Source organism: Doryrhamphus excisus, linkage group LG14 (genome assembly GCF_037039965.1).
Source record: "Doryrhamphus excisus strain RoL-2023G ecotype Guam linkage group LG14, RoL_Dexc_Guam_v1.1, whole genome shotgun sequence".
NCBI lineage: Eukaryota > Metazoa > Chordata > Actinopteri > Syngnathiformes > Syngnathidae > Doryrhamphus > Doryrhamphus excisus.
In genome coordinates this window covers 1,458,313-1,479,712 of record NC_136370.1, presented here as the reverse complement: position 1 = coordinate 1,479,712, position 21,400 = coordinate 1,458,313, and the positions used below count along the sequence as shown (strand labels likewise).

The 21,400-nt window shown below is 44.6% G+C and overlaps 3 protein-coding genes across 5 annotated transcripts; 1 reads left to right on the top strand and 2 right to left on the bottom strand.

The window, feature by feature from the left end:
- Positions 1-647: 647 nt before the first annotated feature.
- Positions 648-4,502, bottom strand: LOC144901669 (uncharacterized). Of its 3 annotated transcripts, XR_013629713.1 has the most exons (3): positions 2,085-4,502; positions 1,708-1,853; positions 648-1,528 (listed from the first exon to the last, which is right to left on the bottom strand). XR_013629713.1 is itself a non-coding variant. In XM_078795922.1 (2 exons), the coding sequence occupies exons 1-2, from the start codon at positions 3,042-3,044 to the stop codon at positions 1,466-1,468; spliced, it is 1,212 nt and encodes a 403-aa protein (XP_078652048.1). In that variant the 5' UTR covers positions 3,045-4,502; the 3' UTR covers positions 648-1,465. The 3 variants fall into 3 exon arrangements, 2 of the variants coding, with proteins under 2 accessions (XP_078652048.1, XP_078652049.1); XM_078795922.1 differs by lacking the exon at positions 1,708-1,853 and having other exon boundaries at positions 648-1,669; positions 2,037-4,502; XM_078795923.1 differs by lacking the exon at positions 648-1,528 and having other exon boundaries at positions 1,678-1,853.
- Positions 3,578-11,493, top strand: cyp17a1 (cytochrome P450, family 17, subfamily A, polypeptide 1). Its single transcript, XM_078795924.1, is given in 8 exon segments — positions 3,578-4,133; positions 4,135-4,283; positions 6,057-6,286; positions 8,267-8,353; positions 8,446-8,664; positions 8,746-8,912; positions 10,947-11,050; positions 11,126-11,493. Coding segments are annotated over 8 exon segments (1,755 nt in total). The 5' UTR covers positions 3,578-3,600; the 3' UTR covers positions 11,392-11,493.
- ctu2 (cytosolic thiouridylase subunit 2 homolog (S. pombe)) lies at positions 10,819-20,931 on the bottom strand. Its single transcript, XM_078795921.1, has 16 exons — positions 20,788-20,931; positions 20,345-20,419; positions 20,136-20,214; positions 19,999-20,058; positions 19,251-19,311; positions 19,068-19,177; positions 18,497-18,738; positions 16,919-17,054; positions 16,708-16,839; positions 16,500-16,591; positions 16,305-16,402; positions 16,094-16,177; positions 15,577-15,661; positions 15,213-15,279; positions 12,547-12,605; positions 10,819-12,324 (listed from the first exon to the last, which is right to left on the bottom strand). The coding sequence occupies exons 1-16, from the start codon at positions 20,841-20,843 to the stop codon at positions 12,279-12,281; spliced, it is 1,482 nt and encodes a 493-aa protein (XP_078652047.1). The 5' UTR covers positions 20,844-20,931; the 3' UTR covers positions 10,819-12,278.
- Between the last annotated feature and the right edge of the window lie 469 nt (positions 20,932-21,400).

Here is a 21,400-nt window from a genome sequence, read left to right as displayed (position 1 = left end):
TGTAGAATACTACATCCTAACATTACAGTAATATTACTGACACCTAGCAGTGAGAGTAGAATACTACATCTTAACATTACAGTAACATTACTGACACCTAGCGGCCAGTGTAGAATACTACATCCTAACATTACAGTAATATTACTGACACCTAGCAGTGAGAGTAGAATACTACATCTTAACATTACAGTAACATTACTGACACCTAGCGACCAGTGTAGAATACTACATCCTAACATTACATTACAGTAACATTACTGACTCCTAGCGGCCAGTGTAGAATACTACATCCTAACATTACATTACAGTAATATTACTGACACCTAGCGGCCAGTGTAGAATACTACATCCTAACATTACAGTAACATTACTGACACCTAGCGGCCAGTGTAGAATACTACATCCTAACATTACAGTAACATTACTGACACCTAGCGGCCAGTGTAGAATACTACATCCTAACATTACAGTAACATTACTGACACCTAGCGGCCAGTGTAGAATACTACATCCTAACATTACAGTAACATTACTGACACCTAGCGGCCAGTGTAGAATACTACATCCTAACATTACAGTAACATTACTGACACCTAGCGGCCAGTGTAGAATACTACATCCTAACATTACAGTAACATTACTGACACCTAGCGGCCAGTGTAGAATACTACATATGATAGCGAAGTCTTTGACTGCATCTCTAGTATTATATTTTACTTTAGCTATTTTTATGCCTCATTTGGGCATACATTAAATACAGAAATACATTGGTTTGACTTAAATATGCATATTTTTGGTATGAATGATAAGCCATAGCCAACCCCAAACCAGCCAGATTTATGAATTCATGTATTTGTGGAATCAAAGTGAAAATGAAAGTGATGACAGCAATGGTGGTTTTAAGTGAGAAGTCAGCAACACGGCTGACAGAAAGTAGTGGAAGTCCTACTTACTGTATGTACGTGGACAAATACTGCATATTCCTGGGTATCAGTACCGGTGAGACACCATCATCATCATCATCATCATCATCCTCACGTCTCAGGGACGGCGTGAAGGCCAAGCAGCTGTTGAGCTGATAAGGTTCTTATCAGGAGTCTGCTGATGATGCAATCACTGAAGGTCGTTTGATTAGAGCTTTGGACGCCATGGAGGAAGAAACGTCCTTTGGAAGAAACCAGGGATCTCTTCATCCTTTCTTTCCTTCTGGTCCTCTTTCACTGCTCTCCTCCTCAAAAGTACTACTTATTGTTCTACTTATTGTTCCACTTATTGTTCTACTTATTGTTCTACTTCATGGCCGCCATGGGCTGTGGTATCAATAGAATATTCCACGATTAACACGATTAATCACGACCTTCACACGTACACAACATTATGGATGCCACACTGAATATTGCAGTCTTCTTCCTGTTTTAGTACGCCGTTACGGTCTTGTTCAGGTCTACAGTCTTCTTGATGCTTCTCAAGTTCTGTGTAGGTCTACAACCATTTTGATGGTTTTGTACTCCATTCCAGTCTTGTGCAGGTCTACAGTCTTGTTGATGGTTTTGTACTCCATTCCAGTCTTGTGCAGGTCTACAGTCTTGTTGATGGTTTTGTACTCCATTCCAGTCTTGTGTAGGTCTACAGTCTTGATGGTTTTGTGCTCCATTCCAGTCTTGTGTAGGTCTACAGTCTTGTTGATGCTTCTCACGTTCTGTGCAGGTCTACAATCATTTTGATGGTTTTGTACTCCATTCCAGTCTTGTGCAGGTCTACAGTCTTGTTGATGGTTTCTGTGCTCCATTCCAGTCTTGTGCAGGTCTACAATCTTGTTGATGGTTTCTGTGCTCCATTCCAGTCTTGTGCAGGTCTACAATCTTGTTGATGCTTCTCAAGTCATGTGCAGGTCTACAACTATTTTGATGGTTTTGTACTCCATTCCAGTCCTGTGCAGGTCTACAGTCTTGTTGATGCTTCTCGTAGTCCATTCCAGTCCTGTGCAGGTCTAAAACCATGTTGATGGTTTTGTACTCCATTGCAGTCTTGTGCAGGTCTACAGTCTTGTTGATGGTTTTGTGCTCCATTCCAGTCTTGAGTAGGTCTAAAGTCTTGTTGATGGTTTTGTGCTCCATTCCAGTCTTGGGCAGGTCTACAATCTTGTTGATGCTTCTCAAGTCATGTGCAGGTCTACAACTATTTTGATGGTTTTGTACTCCATTCCAGTCTTGAGCAGGTCTACAATCATTTTGATGGTTTTGTACTCCATTCCAGTCTTGTACGGGTCTACAGTCATGTTGATGTTTCTCGTAGTCCATTCCAGTCCTGTGCAGGTCTACCGTCTTGTTGATGGTTTTGTACTCCATTCCAGTCTTGTGTAGGTCTAACGTCTTGTTGATGCTTCTCAAGTCTTGTGCAGGTCTACAATCATTTTGATGGTTTTGTACTCCATTCCAGTCCTGTGCAGGTCTACAGTCTTGTTGATGGTTTTGTGCTCCATTCCAGTCTTGTGCAGGTCTACAGTCTTGTTGATGCTTCTCATAGTCCATTCCAGTCTTGTGCAGGTCCACAGTCTTGTTGATGCTTTTCAAGTCCTGTGCAGGTCTACAACCATTTTGATGGTTTTGTGCTCCATTCCAGTCTTGTGCGGGTCTACAGTCTTGTTGATGCTTCTCGTAGTCCATTCCAGTCCTGTGCAGGTCTACAGTCTTGTTGATGGTTTTGTGCTCCATTCCAGTCTTGTGCAGGTCCACAGTCTTGTTGATGCTTTTCAAGTCCTGTGCAGGTCTACAACCATTTTGATGGTTTTGTACTCCATTCCAGTCTTGTTCGGGTCTACAGTCTTGTTGATGGTTTTGTACTCCATTCCAGTCCTGTAGAGGTCTACAGTCTTGTTGATGGTTTGGTACTCCATTCCAGTCTTGTGCGGGTCTACAGTCTTGTTGATGCTTCTCGTAGTTCATTCCAGTCCTGTGCAAGTCTACAGTCTTGTTGATGGTTTTTTGTGCTCCATTCCAGTCTTGTGCAGGTCCACAGTCTTGTTGATGCTTCTCGTAGTCCATTCCAGTCTTGTGCGGGTCTACAGTCTTGTTGATGCTTTTCAAGTCCTGTGCAGGTCTACAATCATTTTGATGGTTTTGTGCTCTATTCCAGTCTTGTGCAGGTCTACAGTCTTGTTGTTGGTTTTGTACTCCATTCCAGTCCTGTGCAGGTCTACAATCATTTTGATGGTTTTGTGCTCCATTCCAGTCTTGTGCAGGTCTACAACCATTTTGTTGGTCGTTGACCTTGGGTGGGTGGAGGGGGCGGGGTCAGCAAGGTGGCGGTGAGAAGGGCTAGCCATGCTAATCTAAGTTGTAAACAGTCTACTGCTGTTTTGCTGCCACATTATAAATAAAAGCTGGCCTGAAGCAGGAGGGAAGATCTCGTCTACTTTCCCTGACACGTCAATTTACGACTTTATTCCCAAAATCATTGATTATTCCGCCGTAGCCGAGAAACTAAACCTCCAGTTTTCCTCAAGGACTTCCCACTGGCTAGCATGCTAATGCTACACCTAAAGTCAAATGTTGAAAGACTGCAATAAAAACGATGACGTTCTGCTGACGGGAGTAGAATATGAGCAGCGGTGTGCAGCACGTCTTCCACGGCGGTGCGGCGTGTGTGCTGGTGTTTACGTTGGCGTGCTTTAAGGTCAAGGGCGCGACATTGAAGCGGCGGAATAAAAAGCCGCCTGCTTCAGCTCCTTCGCGGAGAATCTGGCAACCCACCATGGATTGGCTTGCGAGCGCGTACGCCTGCTTGGCCTTGGTTCTGTGTTTCCTAGCGTTCAAGCTGCGGCGTAGGGCTTTCCCACAGGGGCCCCGGGACCCCCCACGCCTCCCGTCGCTGCCTTTCATCGGGAGCCTGCTGAGTCTGAGAAGCACACATCCTCCTCATGTGCTCTTCCAGAAGCTCCAGGAGAAATACGGCCAGACGTACTCGCTGATGATGGGCTCCCACAGAGTCATCATCGTCAACCAGCACCGCCACGCCAAGGAGGTCCTGCTCAAGAAGGGACGACTTTTTGCAGGAAGAGCGAGAACAGTGCGTATTTCGGTTCCATTCCCAACCCCCCCCTTGAAAAAGCTCCTCATTCTTGGTTCTCTTCTGTGTGATGAAGGTCACTACGGATATCCTGACCAGAGACGGGAAAGATATTGCTTTTGGAGACTACAGTGCTACCTGGAAGTTCCACAGGAAGCTGGTCCATGGAGCTCTGGGCATGTTTGGAGAAGGTTCTGCTTCGCTTGAGGAGATCAGTGAGTAGCGCAAAGCGACCCGCGTCGCTTCTCTGCATTCCCACAACAAGCTAGCTCCATCCAGGTTTGTTGTGATAGCCGCCACACTCGTCAATCAATCAATCAACTATTAATGAGACGCTGACATTAATGCCATTCATAATTAATCACTGGTCACCAGCCAATCATTGGCATGATATTTTTTTTTTTACATATAAAAATACAATAAGTAGCTCAAAAGTTAAATATTACAAATTACATCAGTTATTATTTTTATTAATATATTAATATTTGAATATGCTATGATTGGCTAGTGACCAGTGATTACTTACATTTTAGATTTTTTTCCTTTTATAAACAAACAAAAAATACTAAATTACATAAATTCAGTTATTTTTTTAATTTTAATTATTTTTTATTATTTTTTTTATTTAATTCATTCATTCATTTTCTACCGCTTTTCCTCACAAGGGGGTGCTGGAGCCTATCCCAGCTGTCTTCAGGCGTAAGGCGGGGTACACCCTGGATTGGTGGCCAGCCAATCACTGGGCATGACTTTTTTTTTTTTTTTTTTACATATAAAAATAAAATAAGTAGCTCAAAAGTAAAATATTACAAGTGACATCAATTATTATTTTTATTAATATTTTAATGTGCTATGATTGGCTGGTGACCAATGATTACTTATATTTTAGATTGATTTTTTTTCATTTTATAAACAAACAAAAAATACTAAATTACATAAATTCAGTTATTTTTTTATTCTAAATTTTTTTTATTTAATTAATTAATTCATTTTCTACTGCTTTTCCTCACAAGGGTCGCAGGGGTGCTGGAGCCTATCCCAGCTGTCTTCGGGCGTGAGGCGGGGTACATCCTGGACTGGTCGCCAGCCAATCACTGGGCATGACATTTTTTTTTTTTTTTACATATAAAAATAAAATTAGTAGCTCAAAAGTAAAATATTACTAATGACATCAATTATTATTTTTATTAACCAGTGACCAGTGATTACTTACATTTTAGATTTTTTTTTCTTTTATAAACAAACAAAAAATCCTACATTACATGATTCAGTGATTTTTTTATTTTATTTTATAATTACTTTTTTATTTAATTGTGTTTAATTATTATTATTATTTTTTTTTTATCTTCCCTGAGACTGGCTGGCAACCAGTCTAGAGTGTACCAGAGTGTACCAGGGTGATTACTTACATTTTTGATTTTTTTTTCCTTTTATAAACAAAAAAAATTACTAAATTACATACATTTAGGATTTTTTTTCAATTACTTTTTTTATTATTATTTAATTGTATTTCATTATTTATTATTATTATTTTTTAATCTTCCCTGAGACCAGTCTCGGGTGTACCAGGGTATACCAGGGTGTACCAGGGTGTACCTGGGTTTTACCAGAGTGTAGCAGGGTGTACTGGGATAGGTTCCAGCATACCCTGTGACTCTAATGAGGATTAAGCGGCATGTAAAATACATGAAGTTATTGATTTGTTATTTTATACAACAATAGAAAAACAGAAGACAAAAATAGTATGTGAAAATGATATATTATATATATTATGAATGAATGATATTACCCAAAATAACCTAAAAAGAACTAGCATAAGAATGAAACGATAAGTCATCCTTTCAACAAACTTATTCTAGAAGTATTTCCGCAGATGACTGAAGTATCAAAAGAATGTCCATTTTGATATATATATATATATATATATATATATATATATGATAACAGCCTTTTCTTATACGGTGGTAATATGGCGTCCTCGTCCACAGTCTGCACACAGGCACAGTCTCTGTGCTCCATCCTTGTGGACAAGGCTGAGGCATCTCTGGACTTTTCTCCTGAGCTGACGCGCGCTGTCACCAACGTGGTGTGTTCTTTATGTTTCAACGCCACATACTCCCGAGGAGATCCTGACTTTGAGGCCATGCTTCTTTACAGCCAGGGCATTGTGGACACCGTAGCCAAAGACAGCCTGGTGGACATTTTCCCTTGGCTACAGGTACACACCAAAGACTATGCTTCCATCTATACGGCCGTGCTAGACACTACAAACACATGCTATACATCCATGGAACCCTAGCTAGCATAACACATGCTATACATCCACACACTGTAGCTAGCATAACACATGCTATACATCCACACACTGTAGCTAGCATAAACACATGCTATACATCCACACACCGTAGCTAGCATAAACACATGCTATACATCCATGGAACCCTAGCTAGCATAACACATGCTATACATCCACACACCGTAGCTAGCATAAACACATGCTATACATCCACACACCGTAGCTAGCATAAACACATGCTATACATCCACACACCGTAGCTAGCATAAACACATGCTATACATCCACACACCGTAGCTAGCATAAACACATGCTATACATCCATGGAACCGTAGCTAGCATAAACACATGCTACACATCCATGGAACCCTAGCTAGCCTAAACACATGCTATACTATACATCCACGGAACCCTAGCTAGCATAACACATGCTATACATCCACACACTGTAGCTAGCATAAACACATGCTATACATCCACACACTGTAGCTAGCATAACACATGCTATAAATCCACACACTGTAGCTAGCATAAACACATGCTATACATCCATGGAACCATAGCTAGCATAAACCTATGCTATACATCCACACACCGTAGCTAGCATAAACACATGCTATACATCCATGGAACCGTAGCTAGCATAAACACATGCTATACATCCATGGAACCGTAGCTAGCATAAACACATGCTATACATCCATGGAACCGTAGCTAGCATAAACACATGCTATACATCCACGGAACCGTAGCTAGCCTAAACACATGCTATACATCCATGGAACCGTAGCTAGCATAAACACATGCTATACATCCATGGAACCGTAGCTAGCCTAAACACATGCTATACATCCACGGAACCGTAGCTAACCTAAACACATGCTACACATCCATGGAACCGTAGCTAGCCTAAACACATGCTACACATCCATGGAACCGTCACTAGCATAAACACATGCTATACATCCATGGAACCGTAGCTAGCCTAAACACATGCTATACATCCATGGAACCGTAGCTAGCATAAACACATGCTATACATCCATGGAACCGTAGCTAGCCTAAACACATGCTATACATCCATGGAACCGTCACTAGCATAAACACATGCTATACATCCACGGAACCGTAGCTAGCATAAACACATGCTATACATCCATGGAACCGTAGCTAGCCTAAACACATGCTATACATCCATGGAACCGTAGCTAGCCTAAACACATGCTATACATCCATGGAACCGTAGCTAGCATAAACACATGCTATACATCCATGGAACCGTAGCTAGCATAAACACATGCTATACATCCATGGAACCGTAGCTAGCCTAAACACATGCTATACATCCATGGAACCGTAGCTAGCCTAAACACATGCTATACATCCATGGAACCGTAGCTAGCCTAAACACATGCTATACATCCATGGAACCGTAGCTAGCCTAAACACATGCTATACATCCACGGAACCGTAGCTAGCATAAACACATGCTATACATCCACGGAACCGTAGCTAGCCTAAACACATGCTATACATCCACGGAACCGTAGCTAGCCTAAACACATGCTATACATCCACGGAACCGTAGCTAGCCTAAACACATGCTATACATACAATAATTATTAGACCTGTTTTCAATGAGTATATCAAATAAAAATACATTTTTCCAAGATACGTCAGTTTGATGCAGTTAATAGAAAACCTGTTTACCACCTCCTAAATATGGATTTTAATATCATTATTAAAGCCCTCTACACATGAAATAGCACCCCCAAATCCCCTTTACGCTCCACTGACACAACATAGTAGACATAATAAGAGTAACTGAAGACATAAACTTGATGACGTGAATGCAAAGCATAGGAATGACGGATGTAAAATAACATTCATCCCATTTTGCAGATTTTTCCCAATTCTGACCTGCGGCTGCTGAAACAATGCGTTTCAATCCGAGACCAACTTCTGTGTAAGAAATACGAAGAACACAAGGTAGGGTGGGCGGTACCACGCCTTATTCGTCCAAGTCCAGCAGGGTCCACAAACGCGTGCTGACGTGAACGGGGCGTGTGTGCAACTCCCAGGCCAACTACAGCGACCATCTGCAGAGAGACCTCATGGACGCTCTGCTGAGAGCCAAGCGCAACGCCGAGAACAACAACACGGAAGTGAGCGGCGGGGGTTCGGTGGACCTCAGCGATGACCACATCCTGATGACCGTGGGGGACATCTTTGGAGCCGGTGTAGAAACCACCGTCACCGTGCTCCGATGGGCCATCATCTACCTCATCCATCACCCGGAGGTGAACAGCAGCTCCACAAAAACCGAGAAGATACCTTGACATGACAACGTGACGGTAACAAAGTCTGCGTGTTGCGTTCAGGTGCAGAGACGCATCCAGGGGGAGCTGGACAGCAAGTTAGGAGGTCAGAGCCCCCAACTCGGCGACAGAGGCAGTCTGCCGTACCTGGAGGCCACCATCAAGGAGGTGTTGCGGATCCGTCCCGTGGCGCCTCTGCTCATCCCCCACGTGGCGCTCTGTGACACCAGGTACAGGGGCCGTTTGGAACACCCATCATGGCCAGCAAGACCTGGTTTAGCCCACATCATTGGCTCCGGACCAGACCCAGATTAGCGCAGTAGGAGTCCTTACTACATGGAATACTTCTGGAGTACTTTTGTGGAGCATAGAAAACCTGTTCCAGAACTTCTAAATACAGTTTAATGTTATTAGACGTAGCTAGCATAAACACATGCTATGCTATACATCCACGGAACCAAAGCTAGCATAAACACATGCTATATATCCATAGAACCGTAGCTAGCCTAAACACATGCTATGCTATACATCCACGGAACCGAAGCTAGCATAAACACATGCTATGCTATGCTATACATCCACGGAACCAAAGCTAGCATAAACACATGCTATGCTATACATCCATGGAACCGAAGCTAGCATAAACACATGCTATACATCCATGGAACCGTAGCTAGCATAAACACATGCAATGCTATACATCCATGGAACCGAAGCTAGCATTAACACATGCTATACATCCATGGAACCGTAGCTAGCATAAACACATGCTACACATCCACGGAACCGTAGCTAGCCTAAACACATGCTATACATCCATTGAACCATAGCTAACATAAACACATGCTATACATCCATGGAACCGAAGCTAGCATAAACACATGCTATACATCCATGGAACCTCAGCTAGCATAAACACATGCTACACATCCACAGAACCGTAGCTAACCTAAACACATGCTATACATCCATGGAACCGTAGCTAGCATAAACATGCTACACATCCACAGAACCGTAGCTAGCATAAACACATGCTATACATCCATGGAACCGTAGCTAGCATAAACACATGCTATACATCCATGGAACCCTAGCTAGCCTAAACACATGCTATACATCCATGGAACCGTAGCTAGCATAAACACATGCTATACATCCATGGAACCCTAGCTAGCCTAAACACATGCTATACATCCATGGAACCATAGCTAGCATAAACACATGCTATACATCCATGGAACCGTAGCTAGCATAAACACATGCTATATATCCATGGAACCGTAGCTAGCCTAAACACATGCTATACATCCATGGAACCGTAGCTAGCATAAACACATGCTATACATCCATGGAACCGTAGCTAGCATAAACACATGCTACACATCCACGGAACCGTAGCTAGCCTAAACACATGCTATACATCCATTGAACCATAGCTAACATAAACACATGCTATACATCCATGGAACCGAAGCTAGCATAAACACATGCTACACATCCACAGAACCGTAGCTAACCTAAACACATGCTATACATCCATGGAACCGTAGCTAGCATAAACATGCTACACATCCACAGAACCGTAGCTAGCCTAAACACATGCTATACATCCATGGAACCGTAGCTAGCATAAACACATGCTATACATCCATGGAACCGTAGCTAGCATAAACACATGCTATACATCCATGGAACCGTAGCTAGCCTAAACACATGCTATACATCCATGGAACCGTAGCTAGCCTAAACACATGCTATACATCCATGGAACCGTAGCTAGCATAAACACATGCTATACATCCATGGAACCGTAGCTAGCATAAACACATGCTATACATCCATGGAACCGTAGCTAGCCTAAACACATGCTATACATCCATGGAACCGTAGCTAGCCTAAACACATGCTATACATCCATGGAACTGTAGCTAGCATAAACACATGCTATACATCCATGGAACTGTAGCTAGCATAAACACATGCTATACATCCATGGAACTGTAGCTAGCCTAAACACATGCTATACATTCTTGCTATGCCACCGTGTTCCTGAACTTCTAAATACAGTTTAATGTTATTAGAGCCCTCTGGTCATCAACTAACACCCCTATAGTAAATTTTTATGCTTGAAAATGCTTATTTTAGGTCATATTGCACCACAAAACATGATTGAATATGATTTAATAATATTTAATAATTGTTTTAAGTTTGGAGCCAATGGCGCTGTGATTTTGGGGTGTGAAAATGTTTTTGCTGTTTTGTAGCCTCGGGAATTTCAAGGTGCAAAAAGGAACCCGAGTCATCATCAACCTGTGGTCTTTGCACCACGACCAGAAGGAATGGCACCACCCTGAGCGCTTTGATCCCAGTGGGTACCCGCCTCCAAAACTCACACAACAAATCTCTGCCGTGGAGATATCCTAAATCCGCCATCTTTTTGCAGCTCGATTCTTGAACAGCGACGGCACGGGTCTGATCCTCCCAACGTCCAGCTACCTGCCGTTCGGGGCCGGGGTCAGGGTGTGTCTAGGGGAGGCCTTAGCCAAGATGGAACTCTTTCTATTCCTGGCTTGGATTCTGCAGCGCTTTACGCTGTCCACCCCGCCCGGTCAGCCCCTACCCCTGTTGGAGGGCAAGTTCGGCGTGGTCCTTCAGCCCGTCAAGTACAAGGTGACCGCCGTGCCCAGACGAACGTGCCAGGCTTGCTAACTTTATGTTACAGTGGAGCCCCCGAAAGGCCCCCAAAGCCCTGAGCACATTGTTGGCTACAAACAAATGCTAGCAATCGTAAAAAGTAAACGGTCCAAATGTTGTCACATCATATGAATGCTTACAAGGATTAAAATCCAAAGATGTTGTCATAATATGTGGTATTCTACACTCAATGTCAGCGATGTTAATGTTCGGTGAGACACACAAGCACCAGACTAAAAAGTCAAAGTGACTATAGGGGTGTTATCTCACATCAAGAGGGCTCTAATCATGCTCAATTCATATTTAGAAGGTTGTAAGCAGGATCTCTTTGTGGTAAAGGAAGAAAAATTAGTCGGGTCTGGTACTAATTAGTATTATATTAGTATTTACACTGATGATGTACACAATGTACCCGCAGCTTCTACTCCTACATGCTAAAAATGCCATATTTGTCAAAGCTCTTAGTGGATACTTCCTATAGAGTTCTAATCCAGTGCGGCGGTGTCCACTATAAAGACAGGCAAGACCCTGATCCTGTCACAGTCCAAATCCAGGACTTAGTGTCGCTACCGGAGGTTTACAGCAAAGGACGCCAAATGTTTTCGATTGTGTTACACATCTCACACTCAGGTACTGGTACTATTTATGTACTGTATACATGTGTGTGTACCAATACATACAGCATGAAAGGTGCACATACTGCACTTTATTACAAGTAAACAAAAATGCCATGCTAGCATCACTCTAAAAGCTTAGATGACAATATTTGATAAAGGTTCCATGATCAGCACAGGGGGACAGTACATGGACGCAGTACATGATGGTACATGTACTGTGACTCACACTAACCTGAATACTGCTCCTGTATATTCTAGTTGGATGTAATGGTTTCCTTTTCCTTTCTAATCATCCAGCAGGAAATCACTGATCTCTTCTCTCATGCGAGACCTGGACACCAAAAGACAACATTTGGCATACACGACTCCTCAAAGGAAAACAATCCTAGGAAGATAGAAACCTAACAATAATAATAATAATAACGCATGGAATGGACACACCTCTTCCATATCTAAAGTCAAAAACAACAACAACGCTTATGGCTTCTAAGTCTTATTAGGAATGGTTGACAAGTACCATCATTAGAACTTCTACCAACACCAAAGTAGTCACCTGGTTTGCCTCCTCCGAGCCTCCGACAAGATGCACCCAGGGAGAACATCCACACATGACTTGAAAGAAAAGGAAACACGAGAACCATCTTGGGTTGCTGGTAATGTCATGGTAACGTCATGGTCATGTCACATCATGGTAATGTCATGGTCACGTCATGGTCACGTCACGTCAACGTCATGGTCACGTCATGGTCACGTCACATCATGGTAATGTCATGGTCACGTCACATCATGGTAATGTCATGGTCACGTCACATCATGGTCACGTCACATCATGGTAATGTCATGGTCACGTCACATCATGGTAATGTCATGGTCACGTCACATCATGGTAATGTCATGGTCACGTCACATCATGGTAATGTCATGGTCACGTCATGGTCACGTCACATCATGGTAATGTCATGGTCACGTCACATCATGGTCACGTCACGTCAGGGTAACGTCATGGTCATATCAGGGTAACGCCATGGTCACGCCATGGTAACATCAGGGTAACGTCATGGTCACGCCATGGTAACACCAGGGTAACGTCATGGTCACGTCATGGTCAGGGTAACGCCATGGTCACGTCATGGTCAGGGTAACGCCATGGTCACGTCAGGGTAACGCCATGGTCACGCCAGGGTAACGTCATGGTCACGTCAGGGTAACGCCATGGTCACGTCAGGGTAACGCCATGGTCACGTCAGGGTAACGCCATGGTCACGTCAGGGTAACGCCATGGTCACGTCAGGGTAACGCCATGGTCACGTCAGGGTAACGCCATGGTCACGTCAGGGTAACGCCATGGTCACGCCAGGGTAACGTCATGGTCACGTCAGGGTAACGTCATGGTCACGTCAGGGTAACGCCATGGTCACGTCAGGGTAACGCCATGGTCACGTCAGGGTAACGCCATGGTCACGTCAGGGTAACGCCATGGTCACGTCAGGGTAACGCCATGGTCACGTCAGGGTAACGCCATGGTCACGCCATGGTCACGCCAGGGTAACGCCATGGTCACGCCAGGGTAACGCCATGGTCACGTCAGGGTAACGCCATGGTCACGTCAGGGTAACGCCATGGTCACGTCAGGGTAACGCCATGGTCACGTCAGGGTAACGCCATGGTCACGTCAGGGTAACGTCAGGGTCACGCCAGGGTAACGCAGGGTAACGCCATGGTCACGGCATGGTCACGCCAGGGTAACGCCATGGTCACGCCAGGGTAACGCCATGGTCACGTCAGGGTAACGTCATGGTCACGTCAGGGTAACGTCATGGTCACGCCAGGGTAACGTCATGGTCACGCCAGGGTAACGTCATGGTCACGCCAGGGTAACGTCATGGTCACGCCAGGGTAACGTCATGGTCACGCCAGGGTAACGTCATGGTCACGCCAGGGTAACGTCATGGTCACGCCAGGGTAACGTCATGGTCACGTCATGTCAGGGTAACGCCATGGTCACGTCAGGGTAACGCCATGGTCACGTCAGGGTAACGCCATGGTCACGCCAGGGTAACGCCAGGGTCACGCCATGGTCACGTCAGGGTAAAGCCATGGTAACGTCAGGGTAAAGCCATGGTAACGCCATGGTCACGCCATGGTAACGCCATGGTCACGCCATGGTCACGTCATGGTCACGCCAGGGTAACGTCATGGTCACGCCAGGGTAACGTCATGGTCACGTCATGTCAGGGTAACGCCATGGTCACGTCAGGGTAACGCCATGGTCACGTCAGGGTAACGCCATGGTCACGCCAGGGTAACGCCAGGGTCACGCCATGGTCACGTCAGGGTAAAGCCATGGTAACGTCAGGGTAAAGCCATGGTAACGCCATGGTCACGTCATGGTAACGCCATGGTCACGCCATGGTCACGTCATGGTAATGCCATGGTCACGTCATGGTAACGCCATGGTCACGTCATGGTAACGCCATGGTCACGTCATGGTAACGCCATGGTCACGCCAGGGTAACGTCATGGTCACGCCAGGGTAACGTCATGGTCACGCCAGGGTAACGTCATGGTCACGCCAGGGTAACGTCATGGTCACGCCAGGGTAACGTCATGGTCACGCCAGGGTAACGTCATGGTCACGTCATGTCAGGGTAACGCCATGGTCACGTCAGGGTAACGCCATGGTCACGCCAGGGTAACGCCAGGGTCACGCCATGGTCACGTCAGGGTAAAGCCATGGTAACGTCAGGGTAAAGCCATGGTAACGCCATGGTCACGTCATGGTAACGCCATGGTCACGTCATGGTAATGCCATGGTCACGTCATGGTAACGCCATGGTCACGTCATGGTAACGCCATGGTCACGTCATGGTAACGCCATGGTCACGCCAGGGTAACGTCATGGTCACGTCATGTCAGGGTAACGCCATGTCAGGGTAACGCCATGGTCACGCCAGGGTAACGCCATGGTCACGCCAGGGTAACGCCAGGGTAACGCCAGGGTCACGTCAGGATAACGCCATGGTCACGTCAGGGTAACGCCATGGTCACGTCATGGCCATGGTAACGCCATGGTAACGTCATGGTCATGTCATGGTAACGCTATGGTAACGTCATGGTCATGTCATGGTAACGCCATGGTCACGTCATGGTAACGTAGCATAGACTGCAGTACGGCCCCCCCAGTTCCAGTATTTGTGGTGGGTGCCGTCCGTCACCTACCATGTCCTTGACGGTCAGCTGACAACTGTAGCACAGCCATGGCCTCACATCTGGGGTGTCTGGGGGCCTGTAATAGTAACCATCATAGTAACCATCATTTCAACAGACGCAAATAAACAACACAACGGCAGGGAGCAGCTAGCGTTGCAAATATTAGCTTTACACCACCAGGACCACGGATGGATGTGTTGCGTAAGCAATGCACCCAGTGAAACACCGACTGTCGCATTCTAATGTTTTCAGTTCCTACATAAATGTTTGCAAAGAGAACCAAATACATCAACACACCCGTTATTGAACGCATCGTCAGCAGACGATGCTTCCTGTTAGATGTTCTTCCAAAGGGTGGATAATGGAAGCAAACCTTAAAGCGGTAGAACAGCCCCCGTCTTCCACGCAACGTTGTCCCGGGCCTCTGCAGCAGCTTCCTGTCTGGGGTCCACGCCGTCCTGGCGGCAATGCAATGCAGTATTCAATTCTACTCAAATGTACTGTACTTTCACGTACACGTGTTTACATGCAGTTTTTGAATGAATGAATGCCTACTATCTTGGCTAATACAACCGTAAAGCTGACTATGGGGGTGTTATCTCATGTCTAGAGGGCTCTAATACATGGTAAACAGGTTTTCTATACTCCAACTACCAAATAGTTACAATCCTACTTTGCAGAAATTCACTTATCACGGTCGAGTATGAAAGAAATGAAGCATGATAAACGAGGGATGACTAACTATGGCCCCTCTATTGACATGTGATGCTCTGTAATTGCTGAGCAGCGTGTCTGGGACATCGAACAGGGATCTTCCTGACTGCAATGACAGACCAACCCCCCCCCCCAACGGTGTGTTTGGGGAGTCCACGTTCATCATCGTACTGTACCTGGGTTTTCTCCTGGAAGGGGACCATTGGCGTCGGCAGAGAGGCGTTCGGAAATTAGGGTGGCCTGGAAGGCGGACGCCATCTCTACGGAGAATGAGAAGGTTGAAGTCAGCATGAAGAATATTCCGAACGGCCGTTTGTATGTACTGGATGTGCCCGCACTCGGATGGCGAGGGGACGGGGGGGGGCATCCGAGGAACATACCACTTACCACCTGAAGTATCCAGAGAACACATGCAGAGCAGACATTTGTCACCATGGTCCTCGGAAGATGAGTTCTTACAAGCCGTTTGCAGCTTCTCGCTCGTTCTTGAGGACACAAAGCAGGAAGCGTGACTCCGGTGGACTCGTCCTATTTTCTAACGTTTACATAAGCCAGACACGCGCTTATCTACGCAACACCCACCTGTAGATGGTGCTGACGGTGGAAGGGAAATCCACTTGCAGGTTGTTGACAAAGCTCTCAGTCAAATGCTGGATGCTGGACTTTGCTTTAGCCTGGAATTAGCATTAGCATTAGCATTAGCAGATGTAGTACACGTTTGACGTCATCAGGTATGAAATCATTTGTCATTTCCATGGAGATTGAGCGTGGCGTGATTGAGCAAGCGTACCTTGGTGTGCAGGTTTGGCGTGAAGACACACTGCACATGAAAAAGACGGTTATGGTAGGCTATTTCTTTAGCACTGTGGTCCCTCATTGGCCTCACAAACGTAACGTCGCCGTAGCGAGAGTCCGAGAAACCCTGAGAAAACATCACACACACATAACATCGTACCATCACTTGGACGTCGGCGCGGCCAAACGGAGGAAGAAACACGCACCGTGTCCCGAGCCAGATGTGCTCCCCTGCCCAGCGAGATGCTGGTGAGAAGCTGGACAGCCAGTCTGGTGCAGTTGTGTCCCAGCATGACTTTGGTGTAGCCCTCGCTGCGAGCCGTGTGGACCAGCATCTGCTGTCTTCACACATCAACATGGACATGAAGAAGAAAGTCAAAAAATCCATCTCCATGACAAAAGGTGGCCATTTTCCATAGGTCATACTAATAATACGCTTTTCACCAACTGTAAAATATATTCAGCAGGGGCCTCAAACTAGTGTCCTGCGGGCCATATTTGGCCCGCGGGCCGCGCCTTAATATAAAAGTTTAATGTTAGTTTGATATGGATGCTGTATGGTATCATGTACCCAGAAAAAAATATTACATTTGATTCATGTTCATGTTAAAGGTTAAATAACTGTTAATAGTTATCCTCCCTATCCGTGTGGAAGTGGTAAGTTTTTTATATGGATGCTGTATGGTATCATGTACCCAGAAAAAATTATTACGTTTGATTCATGTTCATGTTAAAGGTTAAATAACTGTTAATAGTTATCCTCCCTATCCGTGTGGAAGTGGTAAGTTTTTTATATGGATGCTGTATGGTATCATGTACCCAGAAAAAATTATTACGTTTGATTCATGTTCATGTTAAAGGTTAAATAACTGTTAATAGTTATCCTCCCTATCCGTGTGGAAGTGGTAAGTTTTTTATATGGATGCTGTATGGTATCATGTACCCAGAAAAAAATATTACCTTTGATTCATGTTCATGTTAAAGGTTAAATAACTGTTAATAGTTATCCTCCCTATCCGTGTGGAAGTGGTAAGTTTTTTATATGGATGCTGTATGGTATCATGTACCCAGAAAAAAATATTACATTTGATTCATGTTCATGTTAAAGGTTAAATAACTGTTAATAGTTATCCTCCCTATCCGTGTGGAAGTGGTAAGTTTTTTATATGGATGCTGTATGGTATCATGTACCCAGAAAAAAATATTACATTTGATTCATGTTCATGTTAAAGGTTAAATAACTGTTAATAGTTATCCTCCCTATCCGTGTGGAAGTGGTAAGTTTTTTATATGGATGCTGTATGGTATCATGTACCCAGAAAAAAATATTACGTTTGATTCATGTTCATGTTAAAGGTTAAATAACTGTTAATAGTTATCCTCCCTATCCGTGTGGAAGTGGTAAGTTTTTGGCTATTTAAGTTGAAAGTAAATAACTCGAAGGCTACCGTTTAGGTCGCTAGCTGTCTAGTTTGCGAGTTAGCATGTGTCTCAAGACCCTGCAGTTGCGCAATATGTTGTAAATAAAAAGAGTATAAATGTGAAAATCGGAACCAAAGAACTGAAAAATTTGTATATTTTTCTGTTTTTAATAAATGCATTTTTTTGTAAAACCTGATGCGGCCCAGCCTTGCCCAGACCTTAGCTCCAGTGGCCCCCAGGTAAATTGAGTTTGAGACCCCTGATATACAGTATAATGTCTAAGTGGACCTTGGTGGACAAGGTCGAAGTGGTGGTGGACTACGTCATGTCAGTTCCTAGGGTGTAAATGTACATAAGCTGACCTTAAGGTGCTCATGAGATCTTCTCTGGCAGTCAGAGTCTTAACAGAGTCCATCATCTGCCGCAGGGCGTGCGTTTGGGACGCCAGCACGTACGGCGGTGGCGTTCCAGCCTTCTCCTGGGGGGTTACGTCGCTAATAACGCCGTTACGGATGAAGTCATCCACAGCTGCTTTGTAAGCACTTGCTGGAGGTGGCGAAGACGCTGCCCTCAGCGCCACGACTGAAGTGGGGATGTCAAGAATCTGCAGGGGGAGAAGATAAGATCTCATATTAGGTGGGGGCCAATTACATTATTTTATGCATGAGGCTTTAAAGGCTGCCTGCTTGAATATGTTATATATTTATAGTAAGTAAGTAAATATGCAAAAAATATTCTTATAATTCATGGCGCCAACCATGACACCTCTCAACGAAATGCTTCCCCGGGATGTTTGTCCTCTTGGTTCAGTACATTTTTCATCATAATAGCAGTCATGTTAAAATGTCGTGTTGCCGCTGGATGTTCACAGTACAAAGTTTGTATTCTTTTTCAAAAAAACAAAGACTCAAGACAACAGTAACAGACTGCTACCTGTTCCAGAGGCAGGATGTGGAAGGGGAACCCTGCGGCTTTAAACACGTCCTCCATTTTGGCCACCGTTAGCCGTCTCTCCTCAACAGACTGACCCACAGCGCCACCCTCTGGGAACAAAAACACAAATATATTCACTCTGAGGGTTTCGTTGCGCTTACAGGAAGTACAATTTTGATTTACCATCAACATAAACGATGCCTGGCATGAATCGCAACTTTTTGTGGGCACTCTGACCGAAACCCTGGAAAAGAGGACGGATCGATATCATCAAGAATAATCGATTAAATCATTTCAGTTCAGGTATTTAACTATTTAATTGTGCTCAAACGTTCAGTCATATTTCCCACATTGTTTACTACATCACAACCTTCTCATTACCCAAACCCCGCCTCTTCTCGGAGAACAGACACGGATGGGAATACCAGGCAGCGACTAGTAGCATCTCTGTGTGGAGTTAGCATGTTCTCCCCGTGCATGAATGGGTTCTCTCCAGGGACTCTGCCCCCCCCCAATTCCAAAAACATGCTATCTTAATTAGCAACTCCAAATTGTCCATAGGTATGAATGTGAGTGTGAATGGTTGTTTGTCTATATGTGCCCTGTGATTGGCTGGCCACCAGTCCAGGGTGTACTACTGTAGCAAACCGATTTTTCAAAGATTAGAACTTTATTTGTTGTTTTTCATATTACAACTTAGAAAAACTCATCTCTCATATCAGAGAATATTTATATTTTTAAATAAAAAGATGACTGGAATACAAAAAGAGTCGTGAATGAATCGGATAATTGATTCGTCATTGATTGATCCAGTAATCGTTGCAGCTGTCGTATCTCCTTTGTGTTTGTTTTGCCGTTTGGAACCGGTTGCATACAGTCCGTTAAACGCCGTCCTTGGATATTTGAAATGATTCCCAAAAGGAATACTGACCTCTTGGACTTGGCGGAGCATTGAACTGGAAGAAGGTCCTCCAGATACAGCAAGCAGCACCTAGAAGCACAGAAGCAGCACATCAATGCGGCCTTTCTGAAACAAAACAAAAGTGAAACCATCCAAAACCGGCTAACCCTTTCTCCGGGGAAAATGATTCTGTTCTTGCCCAGCGTAGCCCGGAATTTGTGACGGAAGTACTGGTCAAAGCAGTCCCTAAGGAAGGCAACATGTGAGTATTTGAAGTTTATTTCTTGGAGTACTGAGCACTTAAACACAAACATGGTTGCTGAACCGTGAGAGGTGGAGATGCTGCATCTAGAGGAGTGAAGGGTTAGGGTCCTACCTGCAGTATTTGTCTCCTGCTCTGATGACCACCACGGCCAGCACCTCCTTGCATTTGACACATTGCTTTGACACGCTAAGAGGAGGACAAGACACACATTTGTACATCACTACTTTAGGGAGCATTCATGTTTCCAGCCCTCCGTGTGAGTGTGTACTGATCTTGAAGCTAACCTAGTGTTAGCATACTTCTAAACGTATGACTGAGAAATGACAATCACAACATTGGCTTGTTTCTGTCCACTGCTCGGTTAAAGACGTCCCTAGTTTAAGTTCAAATAAATGATGATAAATGGGCTTCTCTCCTCGACAGAAACAAGCCTCCTATGTACTTCGAAGTACACACTACAAGTGATGGATGGGTCGCAGCAACAGTTGATACACTGTACACGATACATGATACACGATACAGACTAGCGGTATTAAAATACACGGTTGTACTACCTCGGCGCCTCCTGCTCCAGCGGCTCCTCATATTCTTCCACCACTTGACACATCATACCCACGATGCTGTGGCGTGAAAAGCTGATCGGGTTCGATTTCCGTACTTTAGCCACTACGTGACTTCCGGGTGCAAGCTAGGACAAATACTTCCGGGTCACGTTATCACCTTCACATCCTGTCACATTTGAGGCGGTGCGATTAAAAATTAAATGTGTGTTAATCATTTATATTGTATGATGGATGGAATAAATTAAAATATGTTACATTTAAGAACCGAAGTGTAGATGGAATGTGCGAGTGACGTCACATGCAGCCTATGAAAGAGGCGTGGCTCGACGCTTCCGGGTTGTGACGTCCTGACGTAATAACAGGACTTACCCAGAGAAAGTGAAGAACTAAATGTGACATGATGGAAGCAAAGGTTTCCAAGTGACTGACGAGAGTATACAACAAAGTATTTAGATAGTTATTCCACACGAAGCTACGCTAAGCTAACATGATATTGTGTTTAAGGTAAAAAAGATCCTTATTGACTTCCGCGTCCTAGCTAGGACAAATACTTCCGGGTCGCGTTATTACGTTCACATCCTGTCACATTAGAAGCGGTGCGATT